At 43.0% G+C, this 23078-nt stretch overlaps 1 protein-coding gene across 1 annotated transcript in view; it reads right to left on the reverse strand.

The window, feature by feature from the left end:
* Window positions 1-18048, reverse strand: part of LOC119976800 (protein SNORC-like) — a 33465-nt gene extending 15417 nt beyond the window's left edge. Inside the window, exon 1 of the mRNA XM_038817593.1 lies at window positions 17876-18048. Coding sequence (XP_038673521.1) covers window positions 17876-17948 — 73 coding nt within the window. The 5' untranslated portion in view covers window positions 17949-18048. The remainder of the gene's footprint in view (window positions 1-17875) is intronic.
* Window positions 18049-23078: the final 5030 nt, after the last annotated feature.

Raw genomic sequence — 23078 nt, forward strand, 5'->3', positions numbered from 1 at the left:
TGCAGTAATGTATACACAGCTCCAACTTAGGATGAATTGTGTTATTTATTTGTTGCTGTCACAGAAAGGAAAAGTAGAGGTGCTACACTTTACGTTCGTAAAAACACATTGCAGGGTTTATTTCGAGAAGTTGCTTCTACAGGGTAAGGTGGTGAACTCCCTCAAAAGCCGCTGAAACACTCCACTGACTTCACTGCATAACACGTGACATTTCACCAGCCAATAATGTTACTTGAATACATCACACCTTTCCCCCTCTACTCCATAGAACACGCACAAACAGACTCAAAAACAGCTTCTTCCCCACTGTCACCAGACTCCTAAATGACCCTCTTATGGACTGACCTCATTAACACTACACCCTGTATGCTTCATCCGATGCCAGTGCTTATGTAGTTACATTGTATATCTTGTGTTGCCCTATTATATATTTTCTTTTATTCCCTTTTCTTCCCATGTACTTAATGATCTGTTGAGCTGCTCGCAGAAAAATGCTTTTCACTGTACTTTGGTACATGTGACAATAAACAAATCCAATCCAATTAGTGCTAACAACTTTTCTTATAAGCATTTAAACAACAGATCCAACAAACTATTCATTACGGTACATTATCATGTTATTTATACATATGAACATCAGCAAGACAGTCTCTTAGGACAGACATCTGTCTCATTTAGGTAATATCTGACGTTCAGGCTATTTGAAGTGACTTTGTCTTCACTTGTTGGTGGAACTTCTTGTGAAACTAACTCAATATCTGTCTCTGTTGGTATTGATTGTACTGCAGCTGTAGAACTCAGATCTGTCGTATCGCTGTCATACGCTCCGATGTGAATATTTCTGGTGAAGACTCTGTACATTCACTTTGTGAAGCTAATATATTGTCAGTGTGCCAGCGCCAAATTATTTCATCATCTGTTTGAACTGTGTGAAATATCAAACCTGAGTTGGCTAGAATGGTGGCTGGAGTCCATTTTTCACTCATTTGTGTTTGATGCTGTCGCCTGAAAATGTCCAACGTTGTAGATGGTGTCAAGAGGTCAGATTGCATTTTCAATTTGTCTTAAATAGTAGCATCGCCAGTGAGCTATGCATGAAATTTCCTTATAACGTTAAAAATTTGTTAACAGGCCTGAGTAAAGAACCATGATTTTTCGATGCTATTACTGCGTGTTTCAGCGATTGCAAAGCGTTCGGCCAACCGATTGGTTACTGGGTGATACGGAGCAGATTTAATGTAATGGATACCAATCCCCTTCAAATAATCTTTGAACCCTGAGTCCCATTGTGAGTCACAAGTAGCTCCGGCCTTCTGGACCTTGCAAATACCTCATCTGCTCTCTCAATTATCTATTCGGTTGTATTGGACTTCATGATTGCAACTTCTGGCCATTTTGAGTGTGCGTCAACCATCATCAAGAACATATAGTCCTTTGATTGGCCCAGCATAGTCAATGTTAATTCTCTGTCAAGGCTGTGTAGGTTGCAAAGGTTGCAGGGATGGAGCATTCCTTAATGTAGCACAGGATTGGCTTTGCCCTGCCTTCTCCTCAAATTAGGCATCTAATCCCAGCAACCAGAAGTAGCTGCATCCTCACCACGCCAGAATGTCCTTCATGTAGCTGTTCAAGAGACACAGCGGAATAATCACTCGAATAACCCACAGCCAAACTCCATTCTAAACTGTGAACTCAAAACGTCTAGTGACGTAGGGCTGGATTCTTTTGATCCACATCTGTTAAAGTGATTTCGGACCATATCCATAACCTTCCCTATCAATAGATAGGTTCTTGTATACCTTTGTACATGAGATGATGTCACCAGTATGTTTTCAGCATGAGAGAGATACAAGACATTTACAATATTTTCATCAGATTCCGGTTTGATTTCTTGATCTTGTTTGGTTTTTGGCAGCCATCTAGATAAAGCGTCTGCATTGCATGCTGCTCTGACTTACGATGCTGGATGCCATCATCATGTGCCAACAAGGTCAAAAATCATCTTTGCAATCGACTAGATCCTATAGAAGGAATGCCCTTATACGGCCCAAAGATTGTATGTAAGGGTCGATGGTCAGTCAAGAGTGTAAAATGACATCCATACAAGTACTGGTGGAAACTTCTTATGCCAAAAATGATGCTCAAAGCGTCTTTTTCTAGTTCAGCGTAGTTCAATTCAGTGCCTCGATGCTAATTTGCCATAATAGTTGAGCAATTCTAAAAACAACCACAACTGCGTCACATTCTTGGGCAGCACGGTGGCGCAGTGGTTAGCATTGCTGCCTCACGGTGCCGAGGTCCCAGGTTCGATCCCGGCTCTGGGTCACTGTCTGTGTGGAGTTTGCACATTCTCCCCGTGTGTGTGTGGGTCTCACCCCCAAAACCCAAAGATGTGTAGGTGGATTGGCCACGCTAAATTGCCCCTCAATTGGAAAAAACAAATTGGATACTCTAAATTTATTTTTTTTAAACTGCGTCACATTCTGTGGATATCGAGCTTCTAGGATCTGTCATCTTCTTTGGTTCTTTATGTAAACCGTCTTTGTCAATGATATGATCCAGATAATTGATAGAAGACTTTGAAAATTCACACTTTTCTTTCTTAACTCTAAGATTGTAATTTTGCAAACGTGCAAGAGAAACTTCCAAATTCTTTTCATGGTCTTCATTATTCGAGCCTGGAATAAGAATGTCATCTTGGTAACATTGTACACCAGGCAGCCCACTCAAAATTTGATCCATGGATCTCTGGAAAAAAGCAGCTGCCAAAGTTATCCCAAATGGAAGTCTCCAATAACGAAAAAAGCTCTTATGTGTCACTGTGGTAAGTAACGATTGTGACTCTGCAGCCACATTCATCCGTAGATATGCTTGAGAAAGATTTATTTTGCTAAATATTTGGCCTCCTGAGAGTCCAGTGAATAAATCTTCAATAAGCTGTAAAGGATAATGGTCTGCACACAAAACTGGATTGATTGTGGTTATAAAATCCCCGTATCTTCTTACTGAACCATCTCTCTGTAACACAGGAATTATTGCTGTTGCCCAATCACTGGTGCTAACAGGCTCAATGCCTCCTGTCTCAATTAACGTCTCAAGTTCTTCTTCCACTTTTGGCCGGACGGCATAGGGTATGGTACACGCTTTAAGACACTTAGGCACACTGTCTGCCTTGATCTTGAGTTTCACTTCTGGTCATGGATCCAAGTGACTCTTCAAATACCTATGCATGCTTATTCAGAATTGTTTGTCGATAGTTCATAGAATCAATGGGCTTGTTCACGATGGCCCAGTTGAGCATTATCTTCCTCAACCACGACCTACCAAACAATGCTGGAAAGTTTCCTTGGACAACGCGGAGAGGAGACTCTGCTTTTGGACCGTTAACTTTCACATTCATCTGAGTGCAACCCTTCAGTGGCACAATCACTTTTGGTGTCCTCAGGACAACATCTGATGGTTGTAAAGATAGGTGTTTTATTTTCTTACTGTATATTGTCTCAGGTATGAATGATCCTGCAGCGCTCGTGTCCACTTCCATCTTGATAGTGTTCCCATTAAAGTTTGGATAAATGCAAAAGCATTGCTCATCTCCTTTAATTGATAAGACACCAAGTTTGAATTCTTTAAGCTGACTTGACAGGTTGTCCCCTATCAGTCACTTAACTGGTAAATTTGACCAACAGACTTGGCTGTGTTTTTCTTGGTGCACTTATTTTATGGCGATGGAGGTTGGCGTGACCAACATGACTTGGCAATGTGGCCAACTTTACCACAATCTTTGCATTTATTTGCCTTACTCTCACATTCACCCGCTGAATGTTCCACTTGAGTACAGTGATGTCACAGTATATCTTTTGCCGACCTGCTTTTAGCAGTCTCCATGTTATGAGCTTTTTTTCGGTCTTCAATCAACAAAACTTTTTTTGCGGCAAGTTCCATGGTTATAACGATTTCCGCAGCACTTTTCGGGGTTAATGCACCTTCAGTCAACAGCACCAATGGATGAAAGGCTGGTAAATCAGCTCATTTGGTGCAGTGTACCACATGATGTACAGGAAACTCTGATTTGACAGGGCAAACAGGTAAAGCTCATAAGACCATAGTTTGTCAACATTGCTAGAATATATGAAGCCACAAGTAGATAGATGAAGATGCTGACTACTCAAAAATCTACCTTCCAGTTAAATGAAGGGAAAAGCAGCAGAGTTATAGAACATAGAACATAGAACAGTACAGCACAGAACAGGCCCTTCGGCCCTCAATGTTGTGCCGAGCCATGATCACCCTACTCAAACCCACGTATCCACCCTATACCCGTAACCCAACAACCTCCCCCTTAACCTTACTTTTATTAGGACACTACGGGCAATTTAGCATGGCCAATCCACCTAACCCGCACATCTTTGGACTGTGGGAGGAAACCGGAGCACCCGGAGGAAACCCACGCACACAGGGGGAGGACGTGCAGACTCCACACAGACAGTGACCCAGCCAGGAATCGAACCTGGGACCCTGGAGCGGTGAAGCATTTATGCTAACCACCATGCTACCCTGCTGCCCCAGTTGATACAGTGAAACAACAAAACAATGGGCAACAGGCTGACACAAAGATGTGCAAGAGCTCTAGGTGACCACATGTGTTCACAGACAGAAAGAAATGCGCCGCATACAAAGCAAACTGCAAAGCTTGTGGAAAACTTGGAGTTGCGATCCCTACTGATGTTAATGCTGAACAAATCACATCCCAGATTGAAACATAACTTGATAGATCTTGGGCGGGATTCTCCGTTCCTGAGACTAACTGTTGACGCTGGGACAGAATTTATGGATTTTCACGACAGCAAAACTGGGACAGATCCTGGACTGATTCAGCGACTGTGGAGGGGCTAGCACAGCATGGAACACAAACGATTCCAATGAAAAATGGTGCAGGATTCGCCAGGTCTGTGATTAACACTTAGGAGGCTGACAAGCTGCAACTGCACTTACAGAGGGCAGCACGGTAGTATTGTGGATGGCACAATTGCTTCACAGCTCCAGGGTCCCAGGTTCGATTCCGGCTTGGGTCACTGTCTGTGCGGAGTCTGCACATCCTCCCCGCATGTGCGTGGGTTTCCTCCGGGTGCTCCGGTTTCCTCCCACAGTCCAAAGATGTGCAGGTTAGGTGGATTGGCCATGATAAATTGCCCTTGGTGACCAAAATTGCCCTTAGTGTTGGGTGGGGTTATTGGGGTGTGGGGATAGGGTGGAGGTGTTGACCTTGGGTAGGGTGCTCTTTCCAAGAGCCGGTGCAGACTTGATGGGCTGAATGGCCTCCTTCTGCACTGTAAATTCTATGATACACATTACAATCCCCACAGACACTCATTCCAGCAAACAAGATGGCACTGGTTGTGCTGGAGTGTGCCCATATAGCTGATGGGTTGGCTGAGGCCAGCAGGCACCTGGGGGCACACCTATACGACCTATGGCCCCAAGCTCACAGTGGGCTATCAGCGGCGTGCACAGCTGCGTAGCTGCCTTCTAGCTACAACAATGGTGTTCCATGCCCGTCCACCCCGACCCCACAGCCCACCTCCTGACCACCCCACTACTAGGCCCGGCTCTGGCAGAAGCCACCTGGCCAGCGGCACAACTGTCAGCCAATTATGGTGATGTTGGACGTTTCCCGTACCCCTCTCACTCCCTCAGCAGCCACAACACTGGTTTCACGATTTTCAAAAGCACAAGTGAACCGCGCCGTCAGGAACTTGGCCCATCAGAGGCAGAACATCGTGGAGGCCCCAGAGAATACCAGGTCGGGCCCACTAATGACATGCAAACGGTGCTTACGTTCCGGACAGCAGTGACGCCGCTGTCGAGGTGACGGAGAATTGTAATTTGGCGTCAAATCGACACCGACTGCGACTTTGGCTTTGGAACCTATTCTCCGCCCAAACGTGTCAGCCAATGGAGAATTCCACACCCTAACTTTGTATTTTTTAAGAAACCGTGGAGGAAAGTTCCTGAACAAATTCACTCAACAAGAAAAAGGAACCACCAGACAAAAAGGTTGGAAAGATTTCAACACAGACAAAATAAAATTGTTCAAAGACTCACTATTCCTTCATCCCAACTATATCTTCACAGATACAAATGAATTTCCCATCAATGTCTTATACTCTAATATGAGGACACATGCGGTACATGTGAGCAGACTGGTGAACTGTGGTTAGACACACCACACTTCAAAATAACTAACAGATGCAACCAAAACAGATTCCATTGATTTCTCAGCAACCCACCCAGAAATTTGTCACACTGTGAGACCACTGGTCTCATTGAAACACTGCCTTTCCACAAGGGTTTTCAACCTCCATGTTTGAAGAACTCGGTTTGGAATTCCCTCCAAACGTTGCTGCTCCAAAGAACAAACAAAGAACATGATGTACCATCGATTGCACGGGAGGCGAGTGGTTTACCAAAGTCTGGCTTTAATTAACTAGAACACAGCTCTGCGATTGTCTACAGTGGAAAGGGACGATCGTCAGGCGTTTGAGCATTTATACCTCGTTAATAGAGGCGTGGTTAACTCAGCCTCTCGGCCAATCGGTCGAGAGGCACATGACCGACCAGGGCCAATGGTAAGCCGACGTTCTGGCCCAATGGCAGACGAGTATGCAGATCATATCATCACAGAACAAAGAAAAGTACAGCACAGGAACAGGCCCTTCGGCCCTCCAAGCCCATGCCGACCAAGCTGCCCAACTAAACTACAATCTTCTACACTTCCTGGGTCCGTATCCCTCTATTCCCATCCTATTCATGTATGGGGCTGTTTAGCACAGGGCTAAATCGCTGGCTTTGAAAGCAGACCAAGCAGGCCAGCAGCACGGTTCGATTCCCGTAACAGCCTTCGCAAACAGGCGCCGGAATGTGGTGACTTGGGGCTTTTCACAGTAACTTCATTGAAGCCTACTCATGACAATAAGCAATTTTCATTTCATTTCATTTATCAAGATTCCCCTTAAATGACACTATTGCTCCTGCTTCCACCACCTTCTCTGGCAGCGAGTTCCAGGCACCCACTACCCTCTGTGTAAAAAAACTTGCCTCGTACATCTACTCTAAGCCTTGCCCCTCGCACCTTAAACCTATGCCCCCAGTAATTGACCCCTCCACCCTGAGCAAAAGCCTCTGACAATCCACTCTGTCAATGCCCCTCATAATTTTTTAGACCTCTATCAGGTCCCCCTCAACCTCCGTGGTTCCAGTGAGAACAAACTGAGTTTATTCAAATGCTCCTCATAGCTAATGCCCTCCATACCAGGCAACATCCTGGTAAATCTCTTCTGCACCCTCTCTAAATTCTCCACATCCTTCTGGTAGTGTGGCGACCAGAATTGAACACTATACTCCAAGTGTGGCCGAACTAAGGTTCTATACAGCTGCAACATAACTTGCCATGATGGCTTCAACAAGGATCCACCTCTCAGGATCTCAATTTCACCTTCTGCAATTCCACGCACATCAAAACATCACCTTCCAAGCACACTTTCTGATTTAGCCATGCTAAAGGGCAGCATATTGGCACAGTGGTTAGCACTGTTGCATCACAGTACAATTCCGGCCTTGGGTGACTGCCTATGTGGAGTTTGCACATTTTCCCGGTGTCTGTGTGGGTTTCCTCTGGGTGCTCCTGTTCCCTCCCAGAGTCCAAAGATCCATAGGTTAGAAGGATTGATCATGCTTAATTGCCCCTTAGTGTCCAGGGATTTGTGGGGTCATGGGGATATGATAGGGGCCCTGGTAGGGTTATTTTTCAGAAGATTGCTGCAGACTCGATGAGCTGAATGGCCTCCTTCTCTATGAAACAAAACACTACTGATCTAAAGGAGTACCTTTGCCCTTATGGCCCACAGCATGGAGTCACAAAACTTAGCATGGATCTCTTGGCATTCTGTCAAGCCCACTTTGCTTCAAGACTGCTCCTCACAGCTCTGTCTTTAAATTGGAGCCTTTTCACTGTTCATTTCTCTTAAATATATTTAACAGGGTCTGTTTCTGATTTCCGCCCTTGTCCTTTACCTGGGACATTACTTCTGAGATTTATTTCTGTCCCATTCCTTGGTTTGGGACCTTCCCCTCCTCCCCCTGTCCTGCTCCATGGGGCACAAACACTGCAATAATAGTCCGGTTCTGTCACCTGACCTTCCCTTTCTCAAGCTTTCACTTACTTTACTTCCTTTCCTTCTGGGCAGGCTTGCAGGTCAGGTTCTCGCTCTAAAGTTGTAAAAGAAACAAGCTGCGCATATGCGGTCAATTCCCAGCCAGTGTAGATGCAGATGTCCTGAGGCCTATGGGGAAGTGTAATTCCTGCCCTCCAAACTCCCAATCTCCGACACCTAGTTGAGGAAGCTTCCTCGAGATTTGTCGCATCAGCCACGAAAATGAACAAAGAACGAAGATGGAAAACAAGCTACCAGAGGCAAAGCAACTTGGTGAATGAGAAGGAAAAGAAGCTAAAGCATCCATACCTTGGAAGATGACCACGGGTTTGAGGATATAAAAGATGTAGGATCCAGCCAACTGTATGAAACACCCAGATGTGACAGTTCCCAGTGAACCATGAGATGAAGAAGGCGATACTGAGGGCTGAAGTTCTTGCACCCATTGAAAAATGCCATCCGATCAGGAGCAAAGAAGATATGGTACAAATGTACCCAGAGTGTTTTTACAAGATGGTTGGATACTTCAAAGATTTAAAGTTTCAAATCACTGTTGATTCAGAGTAATAAAAAAAACAATGATCCATCTCCCACATCCAATAGAAATACAAAAGAAAGCTTGAAAGAGAGCTGCTGGAAATGGATGTAAAGAAAGTGATTGGTAGAGTCACAGAGTCTGGGTAAATTCATCGTGATGTGAGAGAAAAGCCCAAAGGACAGCTACAAATTTGCCTGAATCCCACAGACATTAATAGAGCAATAAAGAGGAATGACTACCCCATTCCAACATTGGAAGACAACGCATTGGTGGCAGGGACAACGGCATTAAGTATTGATTATTGAAACATGAAGTTTGGTAAATTATCCTCACTACTGACAATATTTAATGCATCTTTTGATCAATATAAATACCAACATTTAACTTTTGCTCTTTGCTTTGTATCTGGGAATACATTCTTGTTGGTTCTGCATGTGTAGCGGCATCAGCAGAGTGTTTGCAGGGGCTTTGTGGAGATCAGCATCTTGATTGTATTGAGCAACACCCTTAATGGACCTCTCATCATGTTTTACAAGAATCCAGAGTGTAGGAATCTCCATGCATTATCTCTTTGCGGCAACAAAGAAATATAACTGTCTGAAAGTGAGCCAGGAGGTAGTTCCAGCAGAAAATAGATGAGGCATGCCGAGGAACATTCAATATAGCAAATGATATCCAGATCTATGATATAGATGAAAAAGATAATGGATACCATCTGCATGATGACATTGAGAGAACTAGGAAAGCTGAGATCAAGCTAAACACAGACAATTGCATTGAGAAAGTGACAGAATGCCTGTTCCTCAGAGTGTTTTCCCCTCCGTAGAATGTTGGATTCAAGCAGAGTCCTGAACATGCCACAGCTAACTCTAAGCTGGAAACCCCAAGAGACAGGAAAGAGTTGAGTTGAGTATCCTTGGCTTAATCCAGTACATGCTTTCTTTCATACATCACATGTCAGAACACGCAGCAAAACCTGAGAGCTGATGAGAGAAGATGCTGAGTACTAGGGTCACAAGAGAGGAGTTTCAACCAACTCAACAAAGTAGCATGCAACGAGACAAATCTGCCATACAGCAACACGGAGAAATCTGTCACTCTCTAAAGTGATTGATTTTGAATTCACTCATCGGATCTGGGCATCGCTGGCTTGGGCCAGCTTTTATTGCCCATCCCTAATTGCCCCTTGAGAAGGTGGTGGAGAGCTGCCTTCTTGAACCACTGCAGTCCATGCAGGTGGATACACTCACGGTGCTGTAAGGGAGGGAGTTCCAGGATTTTTACCCAGAGGCAGGGAAGGAACAGCGATATATTTCCAAGTCAGGTTGATGAGTAAATTGGAGGAGAATTTCCATGCCACTCAAATTAAAAAGGAGATCAGAAAAGATGAAGAGTTACAGATACTCTCTCAGCAAGTGGTCCAGGAATGGCCTGTTAAAATACAGTAAACACAGCCAGGAATACAGCTGTACTGGTCTATCAGAGATGACATCTCACTAGAAGGTGGTGTTCGGCTGGTCAGATCCAGAATAATCATACCTAAAACAATGTAGACAGAACGTCTCCAGAAGATACATGAGGGTCACATGGGAATGGAGAACTGAAATCTCGGTCAGATCAACTGTGGACAGGATAGGCATCCATAAAGACATCGAAAGAATGGTGTCTACATTTAATGCGTGCCAAAGGTACGGCTGCTGAAGTACCACGCAAATCGTGGCATAATGTGGGAGAACTGATTTATTCACACACTATCAAAAGTAGCATCTCGTTTTTGCAGACTACTGTATTACTCAAAGTTCCAAACATCGCAACATCGTTTCTGGAGCATGGAATTTCTGAAAGAGTCACCGCCAAATACTTTAAGGACTTTGCTGAACATTATGTGTTCAAGATTATCAATCTATCTCCACATTAACTAAGGTGACATAGTGTTACAGAACAGCATATTCGGATAATTAAGAGAACCCTCATGAAATGCCAAGAGGGAGGGGCTACACGGTGGCATAGTGGTTAGCACTGCTGCCTCACAGCACCGAGGAACCGGGTTCGATACCGGCTCCAGGTCACTGTCCGTATGGAATTTGCATATTCTCCCCGTGCCTGCGTGGGTCTCACCTCCACAACCCAAAGATGCGTAGGGTAGATGGATCGGTCATGCTAAATTGCCCCTTAATTGGAATTTCTTTTTGAAAGTATAAAAGTTGATTGTTTATCTTCTTTAACCAAAATATTATATAAAACATTAATGATTGGAATAGTTAATTGATGCATTGAGGCATGATTTTTTTGAAGAATAGTTATATTGATAAATAGAAGGCGTTGTGGCTCAGTGCATAGCATCCCTGCCTCTGAGATGGAAGCTCTGGGTTTGAGTCCCACCCCAGGCCTTGATGGCCAAGGAAGGTGCATTCATAACACAGCCAAACAGGTTGAGTGTCAACCTGCAAATCCTTCCAAAAATGCCAATGGCTGGCGGTGAGAGCGGGAGAGATTCCTGGTCAGCAACACGTAATATGGATTGGTGCCCCTCAAGCTATATGCCCCTGGCGACAGACTAGCGACCGGTTCCAAGAATGACTAGCTACGGAAGCAGATGAAAGTCTGCCTTAGTGTACCCTAGGTGCTGGAAGAGAATTGCACTATATGTGTACTGAACGAACAATGTACCATGTCACAGCACATGGTGATATCTGAAAAATGCACATTTGATGTCAGCTCCTGGGTGTGTCTAGAAATATGATTATTTTAAACTAATGGGAACCAGAAAACAAAATCACCATTGCCAGCTAGTAAGGCTCTCCACCTGCAGCATGGGCAGGCAAAAATGATTCCCCCACTCAATGAATAGAGAAACCATTTTTTTTAAATAAAGGTTAGAAGCATGTTGACTATCTTTCCCCAGATGTTATTTCAAATGCAGAATAGAACACTTTCCTCCAAAGTGGAACTAAGTGACAAGGTGGCACAGTGGTTGGCACTACTGCCTCATTGTGCTGGGGACCCGAGTTCGATTCCAGCCTTCGGTGACTGTGTGCAGTTTGCACGTTCTCCCTGTGTCTGTGTGGGTTTCCTCCAGATGCTTTGGTTTCCTCCCACAGCGCAAAGATGTGCAGGTTAGGTGGGGTTACGCAACTAGGGAGGGGTATGGGTGCTCTTTCAGAGGGTGGGTGCAGACTCAATGGCCAAATGGCCTGCTTCTGCACTGTAGGGATTCTGTGATTCGATTAAATTATGTCATCATCTTGAATGTTGTCACGTGTTCCGAGGAGGTGGCTGACTCTAAGTTACTGCACTGGCATTGCCAAAATGATGGAACGGATGGTCACACAAGAAGCTTGAGGTTTATCTGTCTAAAAACAAAGAATTGGCTGGAAAAAAAAAACAATTTAACAGGAGCTTCAATGTGCAGGCCCTGCGATGCAGGAGGCCATTCCGATCAACTCATGAGAGGCTAATTCTGATCAGTCACAGGGCTGTAAGACATTAATCTGACCAGATTCTGGGCTTGGGTGATGTGGGGCAGGGGCTGAAGGAGGAGTGGGGCTTCATAGAATCAGAGGATCCCCTACAGTGCAGAAGGAGGCCTTTTGGCTCATCAGGTCTGCACCGACACTCCAAAAGCACTCCACCAAGGCCCTATCCCCGCAACCTCGCACCATTGAAGAGATAGCTTTTGCCAGAGGTTTGGTCAAGGAAGCTGGAGCAATTAAGCCAAGCACTGGTACTCAGCAGGTACTCATTGGCCCTAAAGTGAATAATGGTATGATGCATGCAGCTCATGATGATGGGATCTAATGATGGGATGGAGGCAGAGTGTCTTACAGAGAACTACCACTGTTATCCAGATTCAACTGTCTACCAACGTGTGCTGAACCAAATTTGGGAACATTAGAAATGATTACTCATTCAGTTCTGAATATAAAACGCTTAGAATGGAATTATTTCCAAAGTGATCGGCAAAGTGGGAGAAAATCTATTTAGAATCATAGAATCTTACAGCACAGAAGGAGGCCATTCGGCCCATTGTATCTTCACTGGCACCCAAAAGAGCTACCTAGCTAGCCCCATTCCTCAGCCCCAACTCCGCAACCCTCTCAATTCACCACTCTCGAGATAGTATCATAGAATTTTCTGTAGAATTTTCCGATATGAACATTCGGAAAAATATTTACCAACGATTACTTCAGAGAAAATAATAACTTGGGAACATTCACTGGCATTTTAATCAAAGAGCCCAAAGAAAAAGCTCACAGAAATGAACTTCACTCTCTCGACACTAATCTTTCTCATGTGCCTTTCCCAGGAGGTACCTCACCGTAAGCAAAGGGTAATAAATGAGAGTCACAAGGGGAAATTAGCAGATTAGAAATGGACAAAATAATTGCAGGCTACCTGACAGGCTATCAGTTTTTCCTTCTTATTTTTAGCACAGGAGTTTAAACCAAGTTGTTGATCTGTTTATCCAGTCCAGCTGCTTGAACCGGAATGAAAGCCTCTGCGATAAAAGCAGCTCTGTCAAAGTTCCTGGCAAAGGTTGACTAACGTCTTGAGGCTAGATTCCTCGGCACAGGCTGCAAACCTCAACACATTTCACACTCACACAGTAGCCGTCAGATGCAGAGCTAAAAGACAGAGGCTCAGTTCTGCTGCTCTTGAATTCAGTGTAGCAATGAGACGTCTGGAATGGAGGGCCTTAAAGCTACCAAAAAAAACAGCCAACACTTATACACACTTTTCAAAAGAAAATATACTTAGGATGTGCGCTAGTCTATTTGAGTAAATGGCAGATTAAACCTGGAGCTGGAAATGTACTGTAATATGTCATCTCGTCCTCTTCCCTGTGTATTCAGTATATCCAAATGTCCCATTCTTCAGCAATCCACCTCAACCCAGAAGGTTCAAAGGTTAAACAGAACGGCTTTACTTAGTGAACTCCACAGGCTGATGAGCACTCTGGCTGAAGAAATTTCTCTGCAGGTGAAGAAATTTCATGCATGAAGATAGGCCCCAGAGCTCTGTGGGTGACTTAATGTTTAACTTTAGGGGGAGCAAAAGGAGAGATTCCATCCTCTCATAACATTTAAAACCATTCCATAAAATTTGAAAAATCTAACAAACTGTCGGACTGCTGGGTGGCTTCAAACTGGGCTGGATTTATATGCATATCTCAGATGCTGCTTGGCTTCCATGTGTTCAGGCATCAGGTCAGGATCACGTTTAATGAAATGAAATGAAAATCGTTTATTGTCACGAGTAGGCTTCAAATGAAGTTACTGTGAAAAGCCCCTAGTCGCCACATTCTGGCGCCTGTTCGGGGAGGCTGTTACGGGAATCGAACCGTGCTGCTGGCCTGCCTTGGTCTGCTTTCAAAGCCAGCGATTTAGCCCTGTGCTAAACATTGCATTTGCCTTCCTAACTGCCGACTGAACCTGCACATTGATCTTAAGAGAATTGTGAACAAGAACTCCCAAGTCCCTTTGTGCTTCTGATTTCCTAAGCATCTTCCCATTTAGAAAATGGTCTATGCCTCCGTTTCCCTTTCTAAAGTGCATAACCTCACACTTTTCCACATTGTATTCCATCTGCCACTTCTTTGCCCACTCTCCTAGCCTGTCCAAGTCCTTCTGCAGCCTGCCTGCGTCCTCAATACTACCTGTCCCTCCACAGATCTTTGTATCATCTGCAAACTTAGCAACAGTGCCTTCAGTTCCTTCTTCCAGATCATTAATGTATTTAATAAATGGAAAGTTAAAACATCGAATCAAATATAATATATATATATTTGATTCCAACATTAAAAGACAGTTTGAATTATATTTTCGGAATTATGCCTCGCATAGTATGATGAGATAACATAAGGTCTCCATTGTTGCAGACAAGCAACAATTGGAAGTAATGTTACATCGTGAAGATGGACGGCTTGTTATCAAATCAAATCTGTTTGAGTCTAACCCAAACCAATTAGGATTATATTGGGGTGTGATCGGATCGCTTAAGACAGATATGAAATAGTATATCCATGGATGATTTGGCCACCATTTTAGACAGAAAGAAAGGAAAGGAAAAGAAAGGAAAGGAAAGGAGAGAGGCAGAAAGGAAGAAGAAAGAAGGGGAGAAAGATAGAAAGGAACAGCAGAGAGGTGGAGAGAGAGAGAGAGAAAGACAGAGAGCCAGAGCGAGAGACAGAAAGAGCCATAAAGTAAAGGAAGAGAATTAGAAAAGAGTTCTGTATTCATATTTCATTTTCATACTTTGACTTCAGACTTTGACTTTTAAAGTTGTGTTCAGGCTACTGTCTCAGAAGATAATTCCTGTGATTCTTTGAAGAAAATCAAATTGTCTACAAACTACCTTTTAAATGATTTTCAAGTTGTAACCAATGAACTCCAAATAAATCAATTCTTATTTGCACCTGACAAGTTTTAAACTTGATTTTCTACTGAGTTTCAGCAATGCTCAAGAACAACCGGTAACCCTGAATTGAATTGAATAAAAATTTCCAAATCTCAAGATCCTTCACAGCCCAAATATAGAATCATAGAATCGTAGAAAAGTTGCAGCACAGAAGGAGGCCATTTGTCCCATCTTATCTATGCCAACCCTATGACACCCAGATGCCCTTTGTAATTCCACCTTCCTGCACCAAGTCCATAGACCTGTAGCTTAGTGCACTTGAGATCTCTTCAGTAACTGAGAACAATCCCCCCCCCCCCCCCCCCCACAAGGTTAATATGTGGCAGGGGGTGGGATATCAGGGTGAAGCTTTAGAGAGGAGATACAAGTTGCAGTAGGGCTGGGAGAATCAATAGCATTAGCAGAAAGAGTATTCAGAAAGAAGAGGGATTAGGCAGCAAGATAAATGTAAGGTTGGCCAAGAAGGGTGAGAGTACATGGCGATAAATGCCTGGAGTGTGTTGACAGTGTAAATGACAAAGGGGGAGGTGCACAAAAAAATGTAATTCTTGATCAGTTTCCAGCCCATTGAGAGGAGCCAGTTTTATAGGAATTAAGTGGGAAAGGTGGAGCCTGTCTCAGCATTTCGAAAGCAGTGATCATAATATGATTAACGGCCCAGATTTTATGGCCAGTGGTGAAGTGATAATAATAATAATCATTATTAGTGTCACAAGTAGGCTTACATTAACACTGCAATGAAGCTACTGTGAAAATCCCCTTGTCGCCCCGCTCCAGTGCCTGTTTGGGTACACGGAGGGAGAATTCCGAATGTCCAATTCACCTAACAAACGCATCTTTCAGGACTTGTGGGAGGAAACCCATACGGACACAGGGAGAACATGCATATTATGCACAGACAGTGACCCAGCCGGGAATCGAACCCGGGCCCCTGGCGCTGTTAAGCAACAATGCTAACCACTGTGCTGCCGTGATGCTCAATGCTGGCCTGAAAAAAACTTCCTACAAAGATCTAGCGAGCTCTATGCCACAAATTTCTCCTTTCCTATTGTTAACCATGGTATCAACCATTGTGGATCCCTGATGTTGAACAACATTGATATTAAGCAAACTCATCAGACAGACGCTTTGAAGAATTCTTACAGACAGAAAACCAGAAAATAACAAGTAGGATTAATCATTCCTTTTTTTTTAACCATTTTACAGAAGGTGAAATAAAGCTTGAGACATACAAATGGGATTAAAGTAGAAGCTGAAATATATCAGACAAACTAAAAGAGAAATTCTAAAAGTCCATAGAATTTTTACCATGGATTCGAGAAATTTGACATTCCATAAAATTCAGTTTTCAGGGGAGGAGGTTTCTACGGTAGTAGCTCTGATTTAGAACGTTGCTAAAACCCTTACATCTCATTCACCAAAGCAGTGGGTGACTAATGCATAGCCCTTTCAAAGCATGGCAAAGACAAGTGGTCAGAATGGTCTCTTTTTGTGCTTTATGATTCAATTTTATGATTCAATAACTGCTTCTTCTAACTCAACGAATGGCCTGGGCTAAAACAGGCAATATTTGGGCATTGGGCATCCATTGCTCACAGGCTAGGGGAGAACCAACACTATCTGAGCATTGTACATATCACAAAGTGATAAGTTGGGTTTTTCCCAGTTCCACCTAAAAAAAAAAGTTACATTGATCCCTGGATGAATGTTTAGAAAATGTCAGCAATTGCAAAGCATACTGTATGCATTACCCCTTTAATTACATCATAGTAAAAATATACACATGAGAAAGGACAAATAACAAGCTCCCCACAAGCGTGCTTATCCCTCTATCTTCAGTCCTCATATTCCTTCTTGGTGGTTATGTGCAGCAGCTAATCATTCATAACTAAGTTTACCTCTTCCTCAAGTATACCAAAGCTGCATTCTGTACCTATTTGGCCATCATTCCCTTGGCTTACATTGAAGGATTGAGTGAGAAAGTTTAATTCAGGATAGTTTGAAAAAATTCCAAATTTCTGTGCAACTGGCTGAACATTTCCTCAGACTGACTCAGGTCTGTATTTAAGGTTGCAATTCTGGTTCATCCTCTGAATTCATTTGAACAAACTTACATAAAAGGCTAAAAAATATTAAATGGTTTTTTAAAAGTATCCATAGTATTGAAACACTTTTCCTGCACAGATTTTGTCAGAATTTATCCCCCCCACACCCGCTTCTTGCAAATGTTGATCTTCAAACAAAAGTAAAATTCTCTTCCCATATCACAAATTTTAATGTTTTACTGCAACTTATCAACTAATTTGAAAAGAGATATCTTTAAGATTTCTAGAAGTGGACTTAGTGACTGCCCCTGTACGAATAGCTAAAAATGTGCACACTCCCTAAACCCTTCTGTCTGAAAGCCGGCCCCAGTAGTTAGCTTTGCCCAATCTCTGGATTTTAGTGATAACTCCTGTTGCAAACTTTCTGTTGCCTGTAGAATTCATTTTATTTTTGCACCCTCTTATATAATGGTATAATTTTAACTATAAAATGAAATGCATGCTTTGATCTCAAGAATACACATAGAAATGTATATTAGAACATATAACCTAGGAACACAGATCGACATATCATTGCACATAAAGAAAAATGAAAACGGCAACCCGGTGAAGTAAGTTAAACCCCTGGATGAATGAATGTGCCAGAAATGGAATCATAATCCTACCTGTTAGTGCTATAAGAATGGTGGTCCCTAAAATTGTCCATGGGAGCAGGATCCAACGTCTGCACTGAGCCATTTTGTTTCTGAGACTGGAACTATCTGATGTCTTGTGTGGTCTGGGAAGAAAAAAAAATGGTCTGGGAGATCTTGCTTCTGAACTCACACAAGGGAGGCTTTCTCCACTGCATCGAAAAGAGCACTAAGCATCTAACCCTGTCGCCCTAGCTGGAGCCAACATCTACATCCCACATACCAGACAAATATGTTGATATATGAAGTGAAAGGAAATTATGGTGTGCTATTTGGCCGATTTCCTAACAAAGCCCTAATATTGTGTCCACTGGAGTGTTGCAGCTAGATTTTATGTCGGATAACACTGAATTATAAATAGTGGACTATTTTATTTTAATATTTTCCAATGCCCAATACTTCTGTACCCGACAATAAGCAGTAATGCCCTCTGCCTCACATCACTGTCTGAGGTGCACAATTGACAGAAGCACTTCACATTGAATCTGCTGTTTCTATCATTTTGTTTTCTTAGAATCAAGAATACTTGCCATTTCGCATCTGTTTCTTCTTTATCCCAATAATCCCACCTATAATTGAAAGCTACAAGCTTTTTCCTAAAAAATATTGAGTAGCCACATTATTTACATTATCTAAACTGTGTATTGGTAAGACGCTATTAAAGGCTTGTATACCAGGGATTATTTCTAAACCTTTGCTGTCACACAGTTGTAAGTAAATTGAAAGATGTTCACACGTCCCAGTGTTATTTTAATACTATTTTTATTCTGGAGCTAAAAACTAAGCCTAGCGTTTCAGTCTTATTTATGGTGTTTGAAAGAGATTTTGTTCCGGGCCTTCGGTTTGTGTTTTTGGCCTCAAGTTGCTGGCATGACTAAGTCTCGGACGAAAACATCTAATGTAACATTTAGGTTTTGCTTTTCACATTTTCATGTTGGTGCTTGCAGGATTATTGTTCAAAATTTAAGTTTCAAAATTCCCACATTGCTTTCACTTCTCACAGAAGAGAGAGAGAGGAATAAACTGATAGATAGATAGATAGAGATAGAGAAATACAGCACAGAACAGGCCCTTCAGCCCACAATGTTGTCCCGAACTTTTGTCCTAGGTTAATCATAGAATTTTGGACACTAAGGGCAATTTACCATGGCCAATCCACCCAACCTGCACATCTTTGGATTGTGGGAGGAAACCGGAGTACCCGGAGGAAACCCACGCACATACGGGGAGGATGTGCAGACCACAGACAGTGACCCAAGTCGAAATCGAACTTGGGATCCTGGAGCTGTGAAGCAATTGTGCTATCCACAATGCTACCGTGCTGCCCTTAAGAAGAAATTAATCTACACTCTATTATTCTACCCTAATCCATGTACCTATCCAATAGCCGCTTGAAGGTCCCTAACATTTCCGACTCAACTGCTTCCACAGGCAGTGCATTCCATGCCCTCACTACTCTGGGTAAAGAACCTGCCTCTGACATCCCACCTATATATTCCACCATTTACCTTAAATTTATGTCCCCTTGTAATGGTTTGTTCCACCCGGGGAAAAAGTCTCTGACTGTCTACTCTATCTATTCCCCTGATCATCTTATAAACCTCTATCAAGTCGCCCCTCATCCTTCTCCGTTCTAATGAGAAAAGACCTAGCACCCTCAACCTTTCCTCGTAAGACCTACTGTCCATTCCAGGCATCATCCTGGTAAATCTCTTTTGCACGTTTTCCAAAGCTTCCACATCCTTTCTAAAATGAGGTGACCAGAACTGCACACAGTACTCCAAATGTGGCCTGACCAAGGTTTTGTACAGCTGCATCATCAACTCACGGCTCTTAAATTCAATCCCTCTGCTAATGAACGCTAGCACACCATAGGCCTTCTTCACAGCTCTATCCACTTGAGTGGCAACTTTCAAAGATCTATGAACATAGACCCCAAGATTTCTCTGCTCCTCTACATTGCCAAGAACCCTACCGTTAACCCTGTATTCCGCATTCATATTTGTCCTTCCAAAATGGACAACCTCACACTTGTCAGGGTTAAACTCCATCATCCACTTCTCAGCCCAGCTCTGCATCCTATCTATGTCTCTTTGAAGCCGACAACAGCCCTCCTCACGATCCACAACTCCACCAATCTTCGTATCATCTGCAAATTTACTGACCCACCCTTCAACTCCCTCATCCAAGTCGTTAATGAAAATCACAAACAGCAGAGGACCCAGAACTGATCCCTGCGGTACGCCACTGGTAACTGGGCTCCAGGCTGAATAGTTGCCATCCACCACCACTCTCTGTCTTCTATCGGTTAGCCAGTTTGTTATCCAACTGGCCAAATTTCCCACTATCCCATGCCTCCTTACTTTCTGCATAAGCCTACCATGGGGAACCTTATCAAATGCCTTACTAAAATCTATGTACACTACATCCACTGCTTTACCTTCATCCACATGCTTTGTCACCTCCTCAAAGAAGTCAATAAGACTTGTAAGGCAAGACCTACCCCTCACAAATCCGTGCTGACTATCCATAATCAAGCAGTATCTTTCCAGATGCTCAGAAATCCTATCCCTCAGTACCCTTTCCATTACTTTGCCTGCCACCGAAGTAAGACTAACTGGCCTGTAATTCCCAGGGTTATCCCTATTCCCTTTTTTGAACAGGGGCACGACATTCGCCACTCTCCAATCCTCTAGTACCACCCCTGTTGACAGTGAGATGTTTGTATTAACATGTAGGGGCCTCACGGTAGCATGGTGGTTAGCATCAATGCTTCACAGCTCCAGGGTCCCAGGTTCGATTCCCGGCTGGGTCACTGTCTGTGTGGAGTCTGCACGTCCTCCCTGTGTGTGCGTGGGTTTCCTCCGGGTGCTCCGGTTTCCTCCCACAGTCCAAAGATGTGCGGGTTAGGTGGATTGGCCACGCTAAATTGCCCGTAGTGTAAGGTTAATGGGGGGATTGTTGGGTTACGGGTATACAGGTTACGTGGGTTTAAGTAGGGTGATCATTGCTCGGCACAACATCGAGGGCCGAAGGGCCTGTTCTGTGCTGTACTGTTCTATGTTCTATGTAATCTGCTTCAATCTTCAGTTTCAAAATTTGTAGCCTACTGGCCAGTGTTGTTTGGAGCCCCAGAAACAGGTGTAGTCTGTAGTCTGGTGACTTGATCTTGAATCTTAATCATTCTTTAAAGCCTTCATTAAAAGTGGTTGCTGAAAAGGCACTCATTTTAGAATTTTCCCTATTTGAATCGATGATAAAACAGAGGTAAATGTTGATTTATCGTACTTTGTCCCCCACCCAAAAAAATGTAACTATTACCTTATAGAAAGCCTCAGTTCAACGAAACAACACAAGAAGCCATATTTTGCAATTGTTAAATCATGTCAAATAAATGACTAACAATTAGACTCTGCTGCAGCTCAATATTATGCAAATTATCATTTGCCTGCATTGTAATGAAGAAAGCAGCATATGCGGGCAGCACGGTAGCACAAGTGGCTAGCACTGTGGCTTCACAGCGCCAAGGTCCCAGGTTCAATTCCCTGCTGGGTCACTATCTGTATGGAGTCTGCACGTTCTCCCCGTGTCTGCATGGGTTTCCTCCGGGTGCTCCGGTTTCCTCCCGCAGTCCAAAGATGTGCAGGTTAGGATGATTGGCCATGATAAACTGTCCAATTAGTGACCATAAAGGTTAGGAGAGATTATTGGGTTACGGGGATAGGGTGGAAGTGAGGGCTTAAATGGGTCAGTGCAGACTCGATGGGCCGAATGGCTCCTTCTGCACTGTATGTTCGATGTTGTACATCACCTGAAGCTTGCAACTTTAATGCTGACAACAGCGATCTAGTTATGTGTTTAATTTACTGGTGAAACAAGACACTTCATTGGTGTAATAATAAGTATGAAACAGCCTTGACCCTGAAGATCCAAGTCACTTTGTGAAATAAGTAAAACAGCAAAACAGGAGAAGAGCATCAACACATTCATTTAATTAGGAGTTAGTTATTGAAATACAGTACAAGGAAGAAGTAATCTCAGCCTTTCCAATTTTAATATTTCTGCTTAAATGGAATCTCTTAAACTATTGTGAATGAGAGTTGTTATGATCCCCTATAGAAGCTGCTAACTTTTAAAAACAGATTTGAATTTCCAATGACTGACTCAAAGGATCACACAAGATTTCACATTTTAAGGCTTTTACTGCAACACACTAAAATCAGCATCAACTAAACATGATTAGTAGACAACTAATACATCAAATTGAAAAAAAAGTATCCCCTAACTTCTTGATATGACCAAAAACCCCATGTTAGCTTTATGCGATACACTGTACTCTCTGCACAATTGTTGTCTTTGCAGGAACCAGTCCAAAGTTACTCCCAATTTCCAAAGACTCACTTCTCCTTGCTTTGTTGCCTTGTAATGTCCAGTGTTGGTTGCAAGTTGTTTCCCTCAGTTGCCTGAGAATCCGCAAACTGTTTTTTAATAATCCATTGGCTTCTTCTCCCAACTGACCAAAGTGAATTTCCAGTATCTTCAAATCTCCACATGTCTCGCCTCTTCGATTGGAGCATGAGCTCCCACCAGCATCCTGCCTGGTGGCAAATAGGAAAAAAAAATCCTTTGCTGTTCATCTCGGTTTTTCCTGTCTCTTTCTCTGGGACTTTCACTTTCTGTCCAGGTCTGGCAGCAGTAAGGTGAGCTTCCTTTTCCTTTGTCTCCAGGTGTGAAAAATTGGCACATTGTCTTCGATTGGATCTGACCCATTGCAACCAGATCATATGGGTTTATTGCCAGTCAGAAATAATTAGTAGGTGGTCACAATCCCCTCTCCACTACTCACTTTATGTTGAATTAAAAGATACAATTTAAACATAACTATCTAATAAACCCTCTCATTTGTAACAGCATTAAAACCAACTGTGATGGAATATTTTGTATTCTCATAAGATTATGAATCAAACTTTAATTCCTAGACAATGTTTGTTTTTCAACAATTTAATTGTTGAGTTGTGATTATGACGTTAGCAACTTACAAATATAGTCTAAATTAAACTAAAATCTTTCATCCACTACCACTGCTGTAAATCTTAGCTCTCAGTGTTCTAGTCTACAGTTCAGTGCATACATTGCCATAGAGCTGTTAATGTTTGTTTTAACGGCTAAACACTAG

Source organism: Scyliorhinus canicula, chromosome 13 (genome assembly GCF_902713615.1).
Source record: "Scyliorhinus canicula chromosome 13, sScyCan1.1, whole genome shotgun sequence".
Taxonomy (NCBI): Eukaryota; Metazoa; Chordata; class Chondrichthyes; order Carcharhiniformes; family Scyliorhinidae; genus Scyliorhinus; species Scyliorhinus canicula.